The sequence below is a fragment of the Pantherophis guttatus genome, chromosome 14, assembly GCF_059756535.1.
Source record: "Pantherophis guttatus breed Tessera chromosome 14, ASM5975653v1, whole genome shotgun sequence".
Lineage (NCBI taxonomy): Eukaryota > Metazoa > Chordata > Lepidosauria > Squamata > Colubridae > Pantherophis > Pantherophis guttatus.
In genome coordinates, this window is record NC_142076.1 from 13,898,715 (window position 1) to 13,913,100 (window position 14,386).

Sequence of the window (14,386 nt, forward strand, 5' to 3'; positions counted from 1 at the left end):
TTTTGCGCACGCGCACGGCGTGAACTTCCAAACCGGTAAGGAAGGTAAGTAGATTTCTCCCCTGGATGGCTGCCATCTTTTATTGCTCCGAAGCACATTCTCGCACCGTTACGTCTAGCTCTGACCCGTTTTTTTCAGACCTGGAATCTCTCTACGCAGGTACCGCTTTCCTCCTCATTAATACAACTCGACAAGTAATTTCTCATTGCCGCCTGAGATGTTTGCACAGTCCACGTCCCCATTCATTACCGCTGCTGTGAGCGGTCCAGTCAACACTGCCTTTTAATAGCCGCCTATTCATTTCATCCTGACAGCTAACAACCAAACACCTCTTCCTTATGTGATGAAGTATGCATGTCAGGGCCACAGGCTGAACCCTATGCATATGGGCTTGCTCTGCAACCCAGTCAAATTTTAAATTTACTGCCGGGGTGGTCTTATCTCTTTGACCGCTGGCCACATTAAATTCCCATCAATGTGTTTTTTTTTTACAACCGGGCCGGCTCTTTTGAAAATCCGTGACAAGGCGTTGACTCTGCCATTACTTTGCCAAACCTCCTGTGCGAATAGGAGCGGCTTAGAAAATTTGCTAATCTTCTCCAATGAGGTGTGATTTGTTAAGCCCGCAGAAGAGACAAATTTAGAATTTGGGTTCTCGGTAATGGGGAGCTAAGAGTTGAATAAATGCGCTGAAAGTCCTTATGCGGGGAAGGTTTTGGAGCACATCAGATACCAGGTAAGAAAAAGATACTCAGATACCTAGTAAGAAAAAGAGGAAGTGATAAAATATATATATATATTCCGGGTACGATTTGGAAGTTGAGAAGAAAAAATAATTCATGCCTCGCTTCCCAAAAAGAAGTAATTTTTTTTACTTTTGATTTTTGTTCACCTGGGTTTTTTTTAAGTACTCGTTAAAGAAAATTAGATAAGACATCCAGGGTGTGGCTGCCTTATTCTAGAGCAGTAATGGCGAAACTTTTCGGCACCGAGTGCCCAAACCGGAATGCGCGCACGTGCTGGAGAGCCAGAAACCCGAAGACCAGGTGAGTGAGCTGGAAAGACCAGGTGAGTGAGGTGCGTGAGCTGGAAACCAGAAGAGCAGCGGGTGATGGCACACGTGCCCATAGAGAGGGCTCTGTGTTCCACCTCAGAGGCACACGCGTGCCATAAATTCGCCATCACGGTTCTAGCATACTCTGATTTTTCTCAACTTTAGCAACCTGAAGAGATGTGGACTTCCAGAATTCCCCCGCCAGCTCAGCTGGCAGGGGAATTCTGGGAATTGAAGTTCCGTGACTTTTCAAGTTGCCACGCTTGAGAAATACTGGTTTAGAGGTTGTGTTTTCAGGACGGAGGGATAGAAATGTAATATACACACACACCAAAAGCCTCTGAAGCATCGAATTCTCATGATCTCTCCACGGCTTAAGTCCAGTTGTAATCCATGGGATGCAGCTCCAAAGCTTGAATTCGCACAACGCAATGGCACCTTTTGGGCTAGGAGTCCGGGGAAGGATTGAATGAAACAGCTACTTATGGCCAAGCAGCAGCCAAGCCGCTCTAGGCACGCTATGAAATCCCTCCTCTATGGTATAGATCCCTATCAATAGTCCTGCCTTGTTAGAAGAAGAGATACATTCAGGGGTGGGCTGCTGGGGGTTCGGGAGAATTTCTAGTTAAGATTCTGTGCAGTTCAGAGAACCCCAAATCCCACTCCTGGCTGGCTCCGCCCCACCCACCCCACCCCTCCCAGGAATCCCCACGCGGCCTGTTTTGGATGCAGGTAAGTGCAGGGTGCACCAGTTTCTGGCCTCCAGAGGGCCTCCGGAGCCTGGGGAGGCCATTTTGCCCTTCCGGAGGCTTTCCTCAATACAATCTCATGGATGCAGGTAAGTGCAGGGTGCACCAGTTTCTGGCCTCCAGAGGGCCTCCGGAGCCTGGGGAGGCCATTTTGCCCTTCCGAGCGGCTTTCCTCAATACAATCTTGTCACCTCAAAAAGTTAGGAACCTCCAAGGAGCTAAAGAAGGCAAATTTGATGGCTTGGGAGCAGGTGATATATTTTCTTTAAAGCAGCTTTTTCCCATTCCTCATTCTCGGCATGCAAGTTCTAAGAGAACGCCGTCTCTTTAATGCGATTTCGGCTAATGCCTCATTGGTCACATTTTTCTTTCTTTTTTTTTTAAAAAAAGACATTCTTGATAGCCTCACACCTTCAAAGTAACCTCTTCTACGTTCCTGAGTCAAATTCTGGCTGACTCCCATGACTGCTTTCTCCAACTTCCTTTTGATCTAGGATTTGACTAAGCGAAAGTCCTGGGCGGAAGCTTCTGATCAAAAGACCTCCCTGCCTGCCAGGTCTTACCGTTTTGGGGGGAAAAAATCAGGAAGCGGGGAGAGATAAAGAGTACAAAGATAGAATTTCATTATACACCCCAGTTCAAAACGACTCACTTGCTGAGCACCTGACTCATCTCCATTTCAGCTACAGGGTGGTGAGAGATGGTCCACCACCAGGCCAGTGCAATCGGCACCAAGACGTGAGTTCCTCGTCTCCTTTTTTCCCACACTCAAATCTCACTGAATAGTGCCAATTCAGACGTGGGTCTAATTCCCCCCAAAAGTGCTGAGTCAACCTACCAGCTTGCTCAAAACATTCATGAATCTTTTTATTATTTGGAAAACAAGGAGAGCGAAAACAACTAGCTGGGTGGAAATCAAGGGTGAAATGCTACCGGTTCGCTCCGGTTTGGGCAAGCCGGTACGTGATAAAAACTACCAGTTCGGGCAAACCGGTACTAAAAAAAAAATGCTTTAAAAAGTAAAAAAAAAGAGGCTCCGACGATCGTGTGGCACAGCTGATTGTCAATTAGTTGTGCTGCGCGATCATTGGAACTTTTTTTTTTTAACTTTTTTAAAGCATTTTTTTTACTACCGGTTCAGGCGAATAGGTAGTAAAACAATGCTTTAAAAAAGTAAAAGAAAAGGTTCCGATGATCGTGTGGCATAGCTGTGATCGTCGGAACCTTTTTAAAAAACCTTTTTAAAGCATTTTTTACTACCTATTCACCCGAACCGGTAGTAAAAAAAATGCTTGAAAAAGTTTTTTTAAAAAAGTTAGCCACACCCACCCAGTCACATGACACCCCCCCCCCCAAAGCCACTTCCACAGAACCGGTAGCAACAAATTTTACATTTTACCATTGGTGCAGAAATGCTTCTCACTGGGAAATGTCTAGGGAGATTCTCAGTCCTCCAGATCACGGTCGTCCGAAAAGTGCTTTTTTTAAATTTTATTTGCAAGAGGCAAATGGTTGTTCTGGCTTTTTTCTTTGAAGACGTTTTGCTTCTCATCCGATTTTCGGATGAGAAAAATAGTACTATACCTTTAAAGGGAGGATACATAAGATGTGGGTGTGGCCTACTGATGAAAGCAAACGAGCTGGAAATAGATCTTATATAGGTCTCCCACCTAGCAGGAAGAGCTTGCTGGCTGCTAGAAAGGAAAAAAGCCCAGAATCGAGTGGATGTGATTCTACTGAGCTGGGGCTGCAGAAAAACCTTGGTTATGTAGGGAAAACCTGGCTAGAGGAAAAACATATATATATATATATATATCGTGGAAGTTCAGGCAAACAGGTGGAAAGTTTCGGCTCGGGAAGCTTTCTCCCGCCCTTGCCAGGCTCATTGTTAATAATTCCACTTCAAACGAACCGATGAACGTCAAAGTGCCTTAACATCAAAGCAGGATGATTCATCAATGGATTGGTAGTTTTGGGCCTTACAAGATCGGGGACGGAGGGAGGCGGGGGATGAATGGCAGAGAGAGATGAAAACTGTCCTCCTGTTGCTTCTTACTGCTCCGGTTTGGGAGAAAATAAAGCGAGCAAAAACAAAGGAGAGCAGGGAAGATGGGGAGGGGAGGGATGGCTTAAAATAAACAGTTCGATAATGCTCACTATAAGTACAGTTGTGGGAAATGTCATTCTGAGGAATCTGGAAGGCGAGGAGAGCAATTCTGGCTGCAATGGAAACTATCACCGTAAGAGCTATAAAAATTCTCACAGATGAAAAAAGAAGCCGTGGTGCCTATGGCTTAATCAAAGGAAACGGAAACGTTCTTTTTTCTTTTTCTTTCTTTCTTTCTTTCTTTCTTTCTTTCTTTCTTTCTTTCTTTCTTTCTTTCTTTCTTTCTTTCTTTCTTTCTTTCTTTCTTTCTTTCTTTTTCTTTCTTTCTTCCTCCTCCCTTCCTTCTTCTGTCCATCCATCCTTCCTTTTTCTTTTTTCCCTTTTTTTCTTCCTTCTTCCTTCTTTCCTTTTTTCCCTTCCTTCCTTTGATTTTTCCTTTGTTCCTTTCTTTCTTTGCTTCTTTCTTTTTCCCCTTTATTTCCTTCCTTCCTTCCTTCCTTCCTTCTTTTTTTCCTTCCTTCCTTTGATTTTTCCTTTGTTCCTTTCTTTCTTTGCTTCTTTCTTTTTCTTTCTTCCTTTTTCTTTTCTTCCTTCTTTCTTCTTTCCTTCCTTCCTTCTTCTTTTCTTCCTTCCTTTGATTTTTCCTTCCTTCCTTCCTTCCTTCTTTTTCTTCCTTTGATTTTTCCTTCCTTCCTTCTTTCTCTCTCCTCCTCTCGCTGTGTTTTTCAACCTTGAAAATTTTTTTAAAATGTGTGAACTTCACCTCCCAGAGTCTCCCAGCCTACATGAGAAATGGCTGGCTGGGGAATTCTGGGAGTTGCAGTCCAGACAACTTAGAGCAGAAAGCGCTGCTCTAGGGTAAAAAAGACCCCCTCACTGTTTTGGGAAAGGATTGCGATTGGACCATCTCTGGTTTGTTCAATTGGGTGATGGATCTTTCGACAGGGCAGTATCTTTTCGGGGGATCACTTCAATGCCATTGTTGTTGACCGCTTCTTGTAGTCTCACAGACTTGGATCCTCAGGACAAACTCAATGGCTGCCTACAGGACGTGGTCCTTGCAGGGGTCACAGGTCAAAGGTCACCACTTTGAGGTTCCGGATTGCGGGATTCTCTGGGGTGGTTCCGAGACAGCCTGGGGAAGTGGGTGGCCGCTCGCCGATGATTGGTTTTGGTGGCAGATTCTCCTGCAGGTTGGAAGTCCCTAAAAATGGAAACAAGAGAAGTTATGAGCAAACATTCGTAATGGTGTTTTTACACAACCAGCCTCTTTTTCCATCATAGATCACAGAATCATTGGGCTGGAGGAGATCTTCTACTCTAACCTACTATTAAAGGCAGGAGCCTTGATATCATCTTCATTGAACCACCCCATAATCCCTTGCGGGGTGGAGCCTGGGCAACTGAATGGAGCTAGCAGAGTGATTTAATGACCGGATGCCCTTCTTGTTGCCAGTGCGGAGTTTTGTTCAGCAGATATATTCTCAGTGTGCCCAGAGAGAGAAATAGCTGCCTTTACCTAGGATCGAACTCACAGCCCCCCCGATTATGAGGCAAAAGCTCCACCTAAGCCACCTCACCACTCCTCATTGAAGTGAACCATTGTAAGTCAAGGACTACCTACCTGTAGATCATCTTCATTTAACAACCCCATAATCCCTTGCGGGATGGAGTCTGGGCAACTGAATGGAGCTGAGTGTTTCCTGGCCGGATGCCTTTCTTGTCGCCCGTGTGGAGTTATATTCAGCAGATATATTCTCATTGTGCCCAGAGAGAGAAATATCGGCCTCTACCTAGGATCGAACTCACAGCCTCTAGGCCACTGCAGCACTCCTACAGGAGCCCTGATATCAATCTAGTCAAATGGTGGTTGGGTTTATTTTTGAAAACCTCCGGCCACGGAGCACCCACAACTGCAGGAGGGAAAACTACTCCATGCGTGTTTGCGTGTGGATTATTACAAAGCAGCTGGTACATTCAGCTCAGTAGACTGGTTCTGATGGAGCATGAAACACAAATGTTTACCATAGGAAGACTTCTCTACATTTTTTGGATAGCCATGCTCACAATTCATCGATAAACAAGCATTATGGGATTCTCATGATAATCCAGAAGCCGAAGAGCTTACCAGCTGCTCCTTCATTTAAAACAGATTGACAGCCAACAGAGTGGCAAACTCCAAGGCAGTTTCGTTTTGTTTTACAATGGCTTTATGGATCTTCACAATTCAGAGTTAAAAGGACTAGGAACAGAATAACGAACTGCATATAAGGATAACTGAAACTAGGCAGTAGCCACAAGCTTTAGTCTCCTGAGAAATTCTGCTTCTTTATTAGGTTTTCAGGAAGGGGGAATTACTCTATACCCGTGACGGTGAACCTATGGCACGCGTGCCGGAAGTGGTAGGCACAGCCACCTCTCCAGGCACGCCAGCTGTAGCCCATTGCTGTTCTGGGTTCTGGCATGCACATGTGCGCAGGCCAGTTAGTCTTTGCGCACGCAGGAGTGCCAGAAACCGAAAGAGCAGCTCCCTGGCGTGCATGTGCGCGCCGAGAAGCTGAACTTCCACTTTCCGGTGTGTGCATGTGCGCAGGCCACCTGGTCTTCGAGCGCACACGTGCCAGAAACCAGAAGCTCAGCTTTCCGGCGCATGCATGCACGCCAGGGAACCGATCTTCCGGTTTTTTTGGTGCTGCAGCGCGTGTGAGCCCTCCCATTTTGGCACTCGGTGCCGAAATGTTTCGCCAACGTTGCTCTATACCAAGGTGCGTGACTCCAGTTAGCATATTCATTTCAATATCCGTTATCTAGAATATCCAGTTTTGGTCACCACACTGTAAAAAAAGATGTCGAGACTCTGGAAAAAGTGCAGAGAAGAGCAACCAAGATGATGAGGGGACTGGAGGCTAATACATAACGATGAACAAGTACTTGGCATCACTAGTCTAGTGAAGAGAAGGATCAGGGGAGACATGGTGGTAATGTTCCAGTATTTGAGGGGGGGGAGGGAGAGAGAGGGGGGGAGAGGGGGGAGGGAGAGGGAGAGACAGAGAGAGAGACAGACAGAGACAGAGGGAGAGGGAGAGACAGAGGGAGGAGAGAGAGAGAGAGAGAGAGAGAGAGAGACATACAGAGAGAGAGACAGAGAGAGAGAGGGAGAGCCAGAGCCAGAGCGAGAGAGCCAGAGAGAGAGGAGGGGAGGGAGAGGGAGAGGGAGGGGGAGACAGAGAGAGAGAGGAGAGGGAGAAACAGAGAGAGAGAGACAAACAAACAGACAGAGAGAGGGGGGAGAGGGAGAGAGAGAGAGAGACAGAGAGAGAGAGAGACAGAGAGAGAGAGAGACAGAGACACAGAGAGAGAGATTGGACCATGTGACTTATTGTTTGGGGAAGGGGAAAAACTTTTAATTAGGTGAAAACTGTGGGAATATCCAGTAAACCATGGTACATCCAATAAAACTATTCTTTGAGGAATCTACCTGCCTTGGGGTTTTGTTTGCTATGGGTGTATTACTTGGAACTCTGACAGCTTTTTGGATGAGAAGCGAAATGTTTTCTTCTTCGTCGTCATCAAGGAAAAAAACAGTCCAGTTGTCTTTTGAAGAGAGGAAAAAAAAAAACACCTTTGAGAAAACCTTTGGCGTGAAATCTGGAGCTTCCACTCCCGGATTTTTATTTATTTATTTATTTTAATTTGATTTCTATGCCGCCCTTCTCCGGAGACTCAGGGCAGCTTACAATGCGTTAAGCAATAGCCTTCATACTTTTGTATATTTATACAAAGTCAGCTTATTGCCCCCACAAACTGGGTCCTCATTTCACCTACCTTTGAAAGGATGGAAGGCTGAGTCAACCTTGAGCCTTGGAGAGATTCGAACCAGCAGAAATTGCAGGCAGCTGTGTTAATAACAGGGTGCTCAGACCACTGTACCATCAAGGCTCATTTTAAAAGTAAGATACACCACCAATGCCACCCGTTCAAGACACTGTGTGTTCTCAGCTGGGTCTGCCTTAAAATCCTAAGCCATGTCTCGTTTAACGGGGTGAAAAGCGATTCTTTGATGCAACACGACTGCTCTGGTTCCACCTCAGTTCCTCCCCTCGGGTTGTAAAATAAATTGAAATAAAGTAAAGTCTCCATCGTCCGTCCGCAGCGTTATTATGTCGGCTCTTTAGCAGGGATGTATATTTGGGCTGACATCCTCGATTGCTCCTTTTGACTCGGGGCTACAGAACTCCAGAGGACGGACCGTTTTTCTCCCGCATCACCAACATTAAAGACAACGTAGAGAAGATGCTATCCATCACCGTCCTTATATTTCCGGATCTGCTCCTCTTGAGCAATAGCTAGATGATTGTTCTCATGCCTCTGCTTTCCTTTCGGGGGGGGGGGGGGGATGAGATAGGGAAAAATGCGGATTTGGTCAGTAGACCAGCATTCATCCACCGGCACAACCCTTTAGGATCTCAAGGTTAACCATTGGAGGGCACCCAATGCTGGCCCAACGAAAAGGATGATTGCCGTTATTGAAATTTCATTAGGCTCTCAACACAGAGAGAAATTCAATCGCCGTATCAGTGGGGGGTGGGGGGTGGGGGGGAGACTGTTGACATTGCAAACCAAGCCAAATCCAAAAATGCTAGGGGAAGCCTGCAAGCTTGGCATTCTGACAAGCCAGCCATCGACAGGCCCATAGAGATAAATGCTATCGACGTGCCATTTGGAAGAGAATGTTTGTAGCTCACGGTTGAACTGTGGGGTCCTTGGTGCTCTCTGAGCTTGGCTGTTTTTCTTGCAGAGGTTTCATTATGCAGTTAGGTGACACCGTCAGTCCTAGAAGGGAGGGAGAGGTGTAGAGAGGAGGAGGAGGAGGAGGAAGAGGAGGAAGACAACTGCGGGGTCCTTGGTGCTCTCTGAGTTTGGCAGTTTTCCTGCAGATTTTTCATTACCCAACTTGGCTGTTTTCTTGCAGAGGTTTCATTATGCAATTAGGTGACACCGTCAGTCCTAGAAGGGAGGGAGAGGTGTAGAGAGGAGGAGGAGGAGGAGGAAGAGGAGTTTGGCTGTTTTCCTGCAGATTTTTCATTACCCAGCTACGTAACATCATCAGGTGATAGAAGGGAATGGGGTTTGCTCTCTGTTTACCAAGAGATTTCTTTCAATTTTTTCAAAGGTAATGGGATACTTCTGAAGATATGACTAAGCATTAAGGAAAAGAGGAGGTAATATTGGACAAGGCTGGACAGGTAAAGCTAGTGTTGAGGTGTCATGTTGTAGTGGCTGGGGTAACCCCAGGTCCAGTGGTGGGATTCAGCCGGTTTTATCCACGAACCGGTAGCGGCGGCTGCGGGAAGCTCCGCCCACGTCCCGTTTTTACCCTCCGTGCACGCGGGCTCACGTTTGCGAACCGGTAGCGAAGGTAAGTGAATGCCAGCCCTGCCCAGGTCTATTTTGAAGTAGCCACAATGAACTAGGACATTTTTACGTAGCTAAGAGACTCTATGGTTTTTTAAAAAAAAAACACCAAAAACAAAAAAAGCAGGGATCGGGGGTAAAATACCCCCATCATGGAAAACAGCTTATATTTCATTGATACCGAAAGAGCAAGCAGGTCCTAAAAAACCTGAGAATTTTAGACCGATATCTCTTCTGAATAATGATTATAAAAGGCAAAAAAGAGGCAAAAAATCTAAGGTCCCGAAAGGAAAGTTATTTGCACAACACCCACTGCTGGTCTTCAATACGGCAGCTCCTCCTGCTGGTAGATTCAAGGAACAACAGGCCTTGACCTACAGGCGAAGTTCTCACTTAACGCTTGGAAGAAAGCCAACATTTAATTATGTCTTTTCAATAATAATGATAATAATAAAAACTACAAAAAACTGCGCTACTTGGAACATCGTACATCTTAAGAAGGTACTTGGTTGATACCTAGGACGTTGGCAGCAACCTGTATCAACCATTAGCGTCAGTCAATGGTATTTGTGATGCATTTTTGAATGTTCAGTTGACTTGAGTTTCATGTTTAATGAATAAAGTAAATAACAACAACAACAACAACAACAACAACAACCACCTTGGAGCAATACCCAAAGGGCTACCCCGCTATTTAGAAATTCTAAATTTGCCAGACTTGAACATTTTGACTCTACAAAAAACCACCTTACTCGGAACAGCTTACATCCTCCGACGATACCTTAACAGTTCCTAGGTCCTTGGTTAGGACTCAAGCTGCTGAGCTATTAACCAGCCTCAAAGGCTGTGAATCTCACTAAAGATTAACCAATAACAATAATAATAACAACAACAACAACAACAACAACATCATACATCTTAAGAAGGTACTTGGTTGATACCTAGGATGCTAGCAGCAACCCATATCAACCATTAGCACCAGTAATGTTCAGTTGACTTGAGTTTCATGTTTAATGAATAAAAGAGATAATGATGATGATGATGATGATGATGATGATGATGATGATGATGATGATGATGATGATGATGGAGAGAGAAAAGTTCTACGTGGTGCAAAATGGAATGTCCACACAATGGAAAGCTAGAATTCCAATGATGGACAAAGAAGACCAAGATCTACATCTCTTGATGTAGGGTAGATACTTCCTCACTATTTCTATCACCCTCTTATTGTGGATGATATACTGCCGATATGCTTGGAGGACAAGCAATCTAGTGAAGGCCTGCAATGAATGAATCTCCAGGGTATCAAACAGAGATTTTCTCCAGGAGAATGGGCATAGGTTGGCAGTACGATAACGTTTCCAGTCAGCCTCCTGTTTATGGAACCTGAGGCTAAAACATATGAAGAACAGTTGCAGGGATTGGATATGTCTAATGAAAAGAAGGACTAAGGGGCTTTGAACCAGATTAGGATTCAAAAGTACTACAAGTTTATTTCAGGCTACCTCTACACAAGAATCTGATCTACTAACATCATCTTCATTTAATGACCCCGTATAATCCCTTGCGGGGTGGAGTCTGGGCAACTGAATGGAGCCAGCAGAGTGTTTGAACAGCTGGATGCCCTTCCTGTCGCCAATGCGGAGTTTTGTTCAGCAGATATATTCTCATTCGTGCCCAGAGAGAGAAACATCTGCCTCTACCTAGGATCGAACTCACAGCCTCCTGATTGTGAGGCGAGAGCTCCACCTCTAGGCCACTGCACCACTCCAAGAATCTGATCTACTAACAGGCAGGGCAAATTGGCGCCAGATAAGAATCAACGGGACTTAAAGGGGGGATCTTTATGGGGCGTAGAGACCCTGTCCTCAAGCTCACCCTGGTTCTCTCCTACACAGCCCTTGATTTCTAATGAATGGAATGGAATGGAATGGAATGGAATGGAATGGAATAGAATAGAATAGAATAGAATAGAATAGAATAGAATAGAATAGAATAGAATAGAATAGAATAGAATAGAATAGAATAGAATAGAATAGAATAGAATAGAATAGAAGAGTTGGAAGGGACCTTGGAGGTCTTCTAGTCCAACCCTCTGCTTAGGCAGGAAATCCTACACCACTTCAGACAAATGGTTATCCAACATCTTCTTAAAAACTTCCAGTGTTGGAGCATTTACAACTTCTGGAGGCAAGTTGTTCCACTGATTCATTGTTCTCCCTATCAGGAAATTTCTCCTTAGTTCTAGGTTGCTTCTCTCCTTGATGAGTTTCCACCCGTTGCTTCTTGTCCTCCCCTCAGGTGCTTTGGAGAATAGCTTGACTCCCTCTTCTTTGGGGCAGCCCCTGAGATATCAGAAGACTGCTATCATGTCTCCATGAAAGTCCTTCTTTTCACTAAATTAGACATACCCTGTTCCTGTAACCGTTCTTCATACGTTTTAGCCTCCAGTCCCCTCATCCTCTTTGTTGCTCTTCTCTGCACTCTTTCTAGAGTCTCCACATCTTTTTTTTTTTTTACATCGTGGCGACCAAATTCGAACTGAACATTATTGCAATTATGAGATGGCCACCATCCCTAAACAGCCTTCGGCAGAAAAGAAACTCTCCCGAAGAAACAGTTACTAAAAACCGAACGGTATTTTCAGCTGCCAATATCCAGATCTGCTTCCATGGAAACAAAATGCTATCTGGGCAAAAAAAATAAGATAAAAACATTAAAACGCATACATTCGTTTGAAGGTTGTTAAAAGCGAGACCCCCGTGTTTTATCTATCAGCTCTCACAACTTCTCATTTTCTCCAGGAAATCGGAGGGTGGGGGGGGGGGGGGGGAAATCTGTCAACCTTCACACCCACCACCTCTCTCAGTTTCCCACTACAGGCTGCTTGGCAAGCAGGAAAGGTAACGGGCCTGTGAAAAAGTCAGCAAAACGCTTACTAAATAAAATAAAACATATTTATAAGCAGCGGCACGGGGACAACATGGAGAGAAACACCCCCCCACACACACACAGGACTTTCTTCTCCCTTGACAGGGGCCGTGCTTTCTGGCCTCATCCTCTGCTCACGTGGCCCAAGCGGGCTCTTCTTCTGGGCTCCAAACCACGACATCGGAGTGATGTCCACTGCAAAGTCTCCTTGAGGGCACCGTGGCTTTGTAGGAGATTCCCACCGTTTAAATCACACCCTGTTCTGTCCCCGTCCCACACGCACACACACCAACAGACGTTCAAGAGTTAAAGACCAAACCAGCCGGCAAAATCCTTTTCCTTATGATAACGGAACTTGGCAACAACCTAGTGGCTGCCTGCCAAGAGTTTATTATTTACGAAGAGGAGAGATAACTTCTCCCCACTTCTGGTACATCAAAGGAAACAGCTCAATCATTACAAAGTCAATCAAGTCCAGAGATAATCCAGCAAAGTCTATAGCAAAAAGTCAGGCAATGCAGAATGGCGTGGAAGCTTTCAGCTTTGTTTGTCACAAGGTTTGACTGGCCACCACGCTCCCTTTTATACCTTGTGGGTTGTGGTCCAGTGACTCAGCCTAATCTCGGGCACGCCTTTTCTTCTGTTGCGCGCACTTATCTCTGCGACGCTGGCATGGATCCAGCCAAGACTCATTACCCTCATCACTGTCCATCTATGGCTGCGTGGACGTGCTTGGCCCCGGCCCTATCTCTTGCCCTTCGGCGGATACCAAAGGCATTGCCAGAGAGGAGGGTCCTGGAGAGGGAGGCCTTGCCAACTCCTCTCCTTCACTCTCGGAGTCCTCTCCTGCCGATGACACAGGCTCAGGTAACGGAGCCACAACACGCCCAAGAGCGATCGAGGTAAGTGGGAGAAAGAACTTTTGAGTTTGTAAGTAAAGGGTTTTCAAGAGGAAGGAGCTTAGAGAGATGAAGTTTAGAAGAGGTTGCCCTGGGGCAGGGGTCAGCAACCTGCAGCTCTGGAGCCGCATGTGGCTCTTTCACCCCTCTGCTGCGGCTCCCTGTCACTCAAAATATGCGTCACAACCGCCAATGTGTGACACCTGCCGGCACGCAATTTATTGAGCCTACCCCCGGTAGGCCAACCATGGATAAATCCAAGAAAAGAAAAGTTTCAGAACAGTTAATTCAACTACATATGCTAGTTTTGTGGCCGCTCAAGAAATAATTTATTATTTTATTTTATTATTGCGATTTATATGCCGCCTTTCTCCCTAGGGACTCAAGGCAGCTTACAAAATGAGAAAGTCCAATACAAATCACAATGAAATAAAATTAAAATCAGCAACCCTATTAAAAACAGTTTAAAATTATGACAGTGTATCCCCAAACGGATCAGTTGAGTTGACGAAAGAGCCACGTCTTCAGCTCGCGACGGAAGGAAAGAAGGTCGGGGCATGGGAATCAGGCATGGGAAGGGTTTTGTGTTTTCTTTTCTGTGAGAAACGGGTCCAAATGGCTCTTTTGAGTGTTTAAGGTTGCAGACCCCTGTCCTGGGGGAATGCAGAAGTTTGGAAGAAATTGTCTTGGGTAAAGACGTTTGAAAGAAGTTTGGAAGGAAATGTCCTGGGTGATGCAGAAGTTTGGAAGAAGTTTAGAAGAAGTTTTTCTGGGCGAAATAGAAGGTCCTGGTTTGTTCATTTGTTTTTCAAAGGTATTACTGGCAGATTGTGATGGTGTCTCTAAAGTGAAGTAACCGAATAACAGAGTTGGAAGGGCCCTTGGAGGTCTTCTAGTCCAACCCCCTGCTCTGGCAGGAAACCCTATACCAGTTCAGATAAATGGCTGTCCAATCTCTTCTTAAAAACCTCCAGTGTTGGAGAACTCACAACTTTTGGAAGCAAGTCGCTCCACTGATTAATTGTTCTGACAGTCAGGAAATTTCTCCTTAGTTCTAGGTTGCTTCTCAACTTGATTAGCTTCCACCCATTGCTTCTTGTCCTGCCTTCAAGGGCTTTTGAGAATAGGGTGACTCCAGGGGTGAAATCCAGTAGGTTCTGACAGGTTCTGGAGAACCGATAGCGGAAATTTTCAGTAGTTCGGAGAACCGGCAAATACCATCTCTGGC

At 45.4% G+C, this 14,386-nt stretch overlaps 1 protein-coding gene across 2 annotated transcripts in view; it reads right to left on the reverse strand.

Annotated features, from left to right (window-relative positions):
• SNX29 (sorting nexin 29) overlaps positions 1–14,386 on the reverse strand; it is a 181,904-nt gene that overhangs the window by 17,433 nt on the left and 150,085 nt on the right. The window contains exon 21 of one of the 2 annotated variants that reach the window (XM_060692920.2): positions 4,335–5,114. The exons of the other annotated variant lie outside the window; for it this stretch is intronic. Coding sequence (XP_060548903.2) covers positions 4,985–5,114 — 130 coding nt within the window. The 3' untranslated portion in view covers positions 4,335–4,984. Of the gene's footprint in view, positions 1–4,334; positions 5,115–14,386 lie in introns of those variants that run through there. 2 annotated transcript variants of the gene reach the window in all.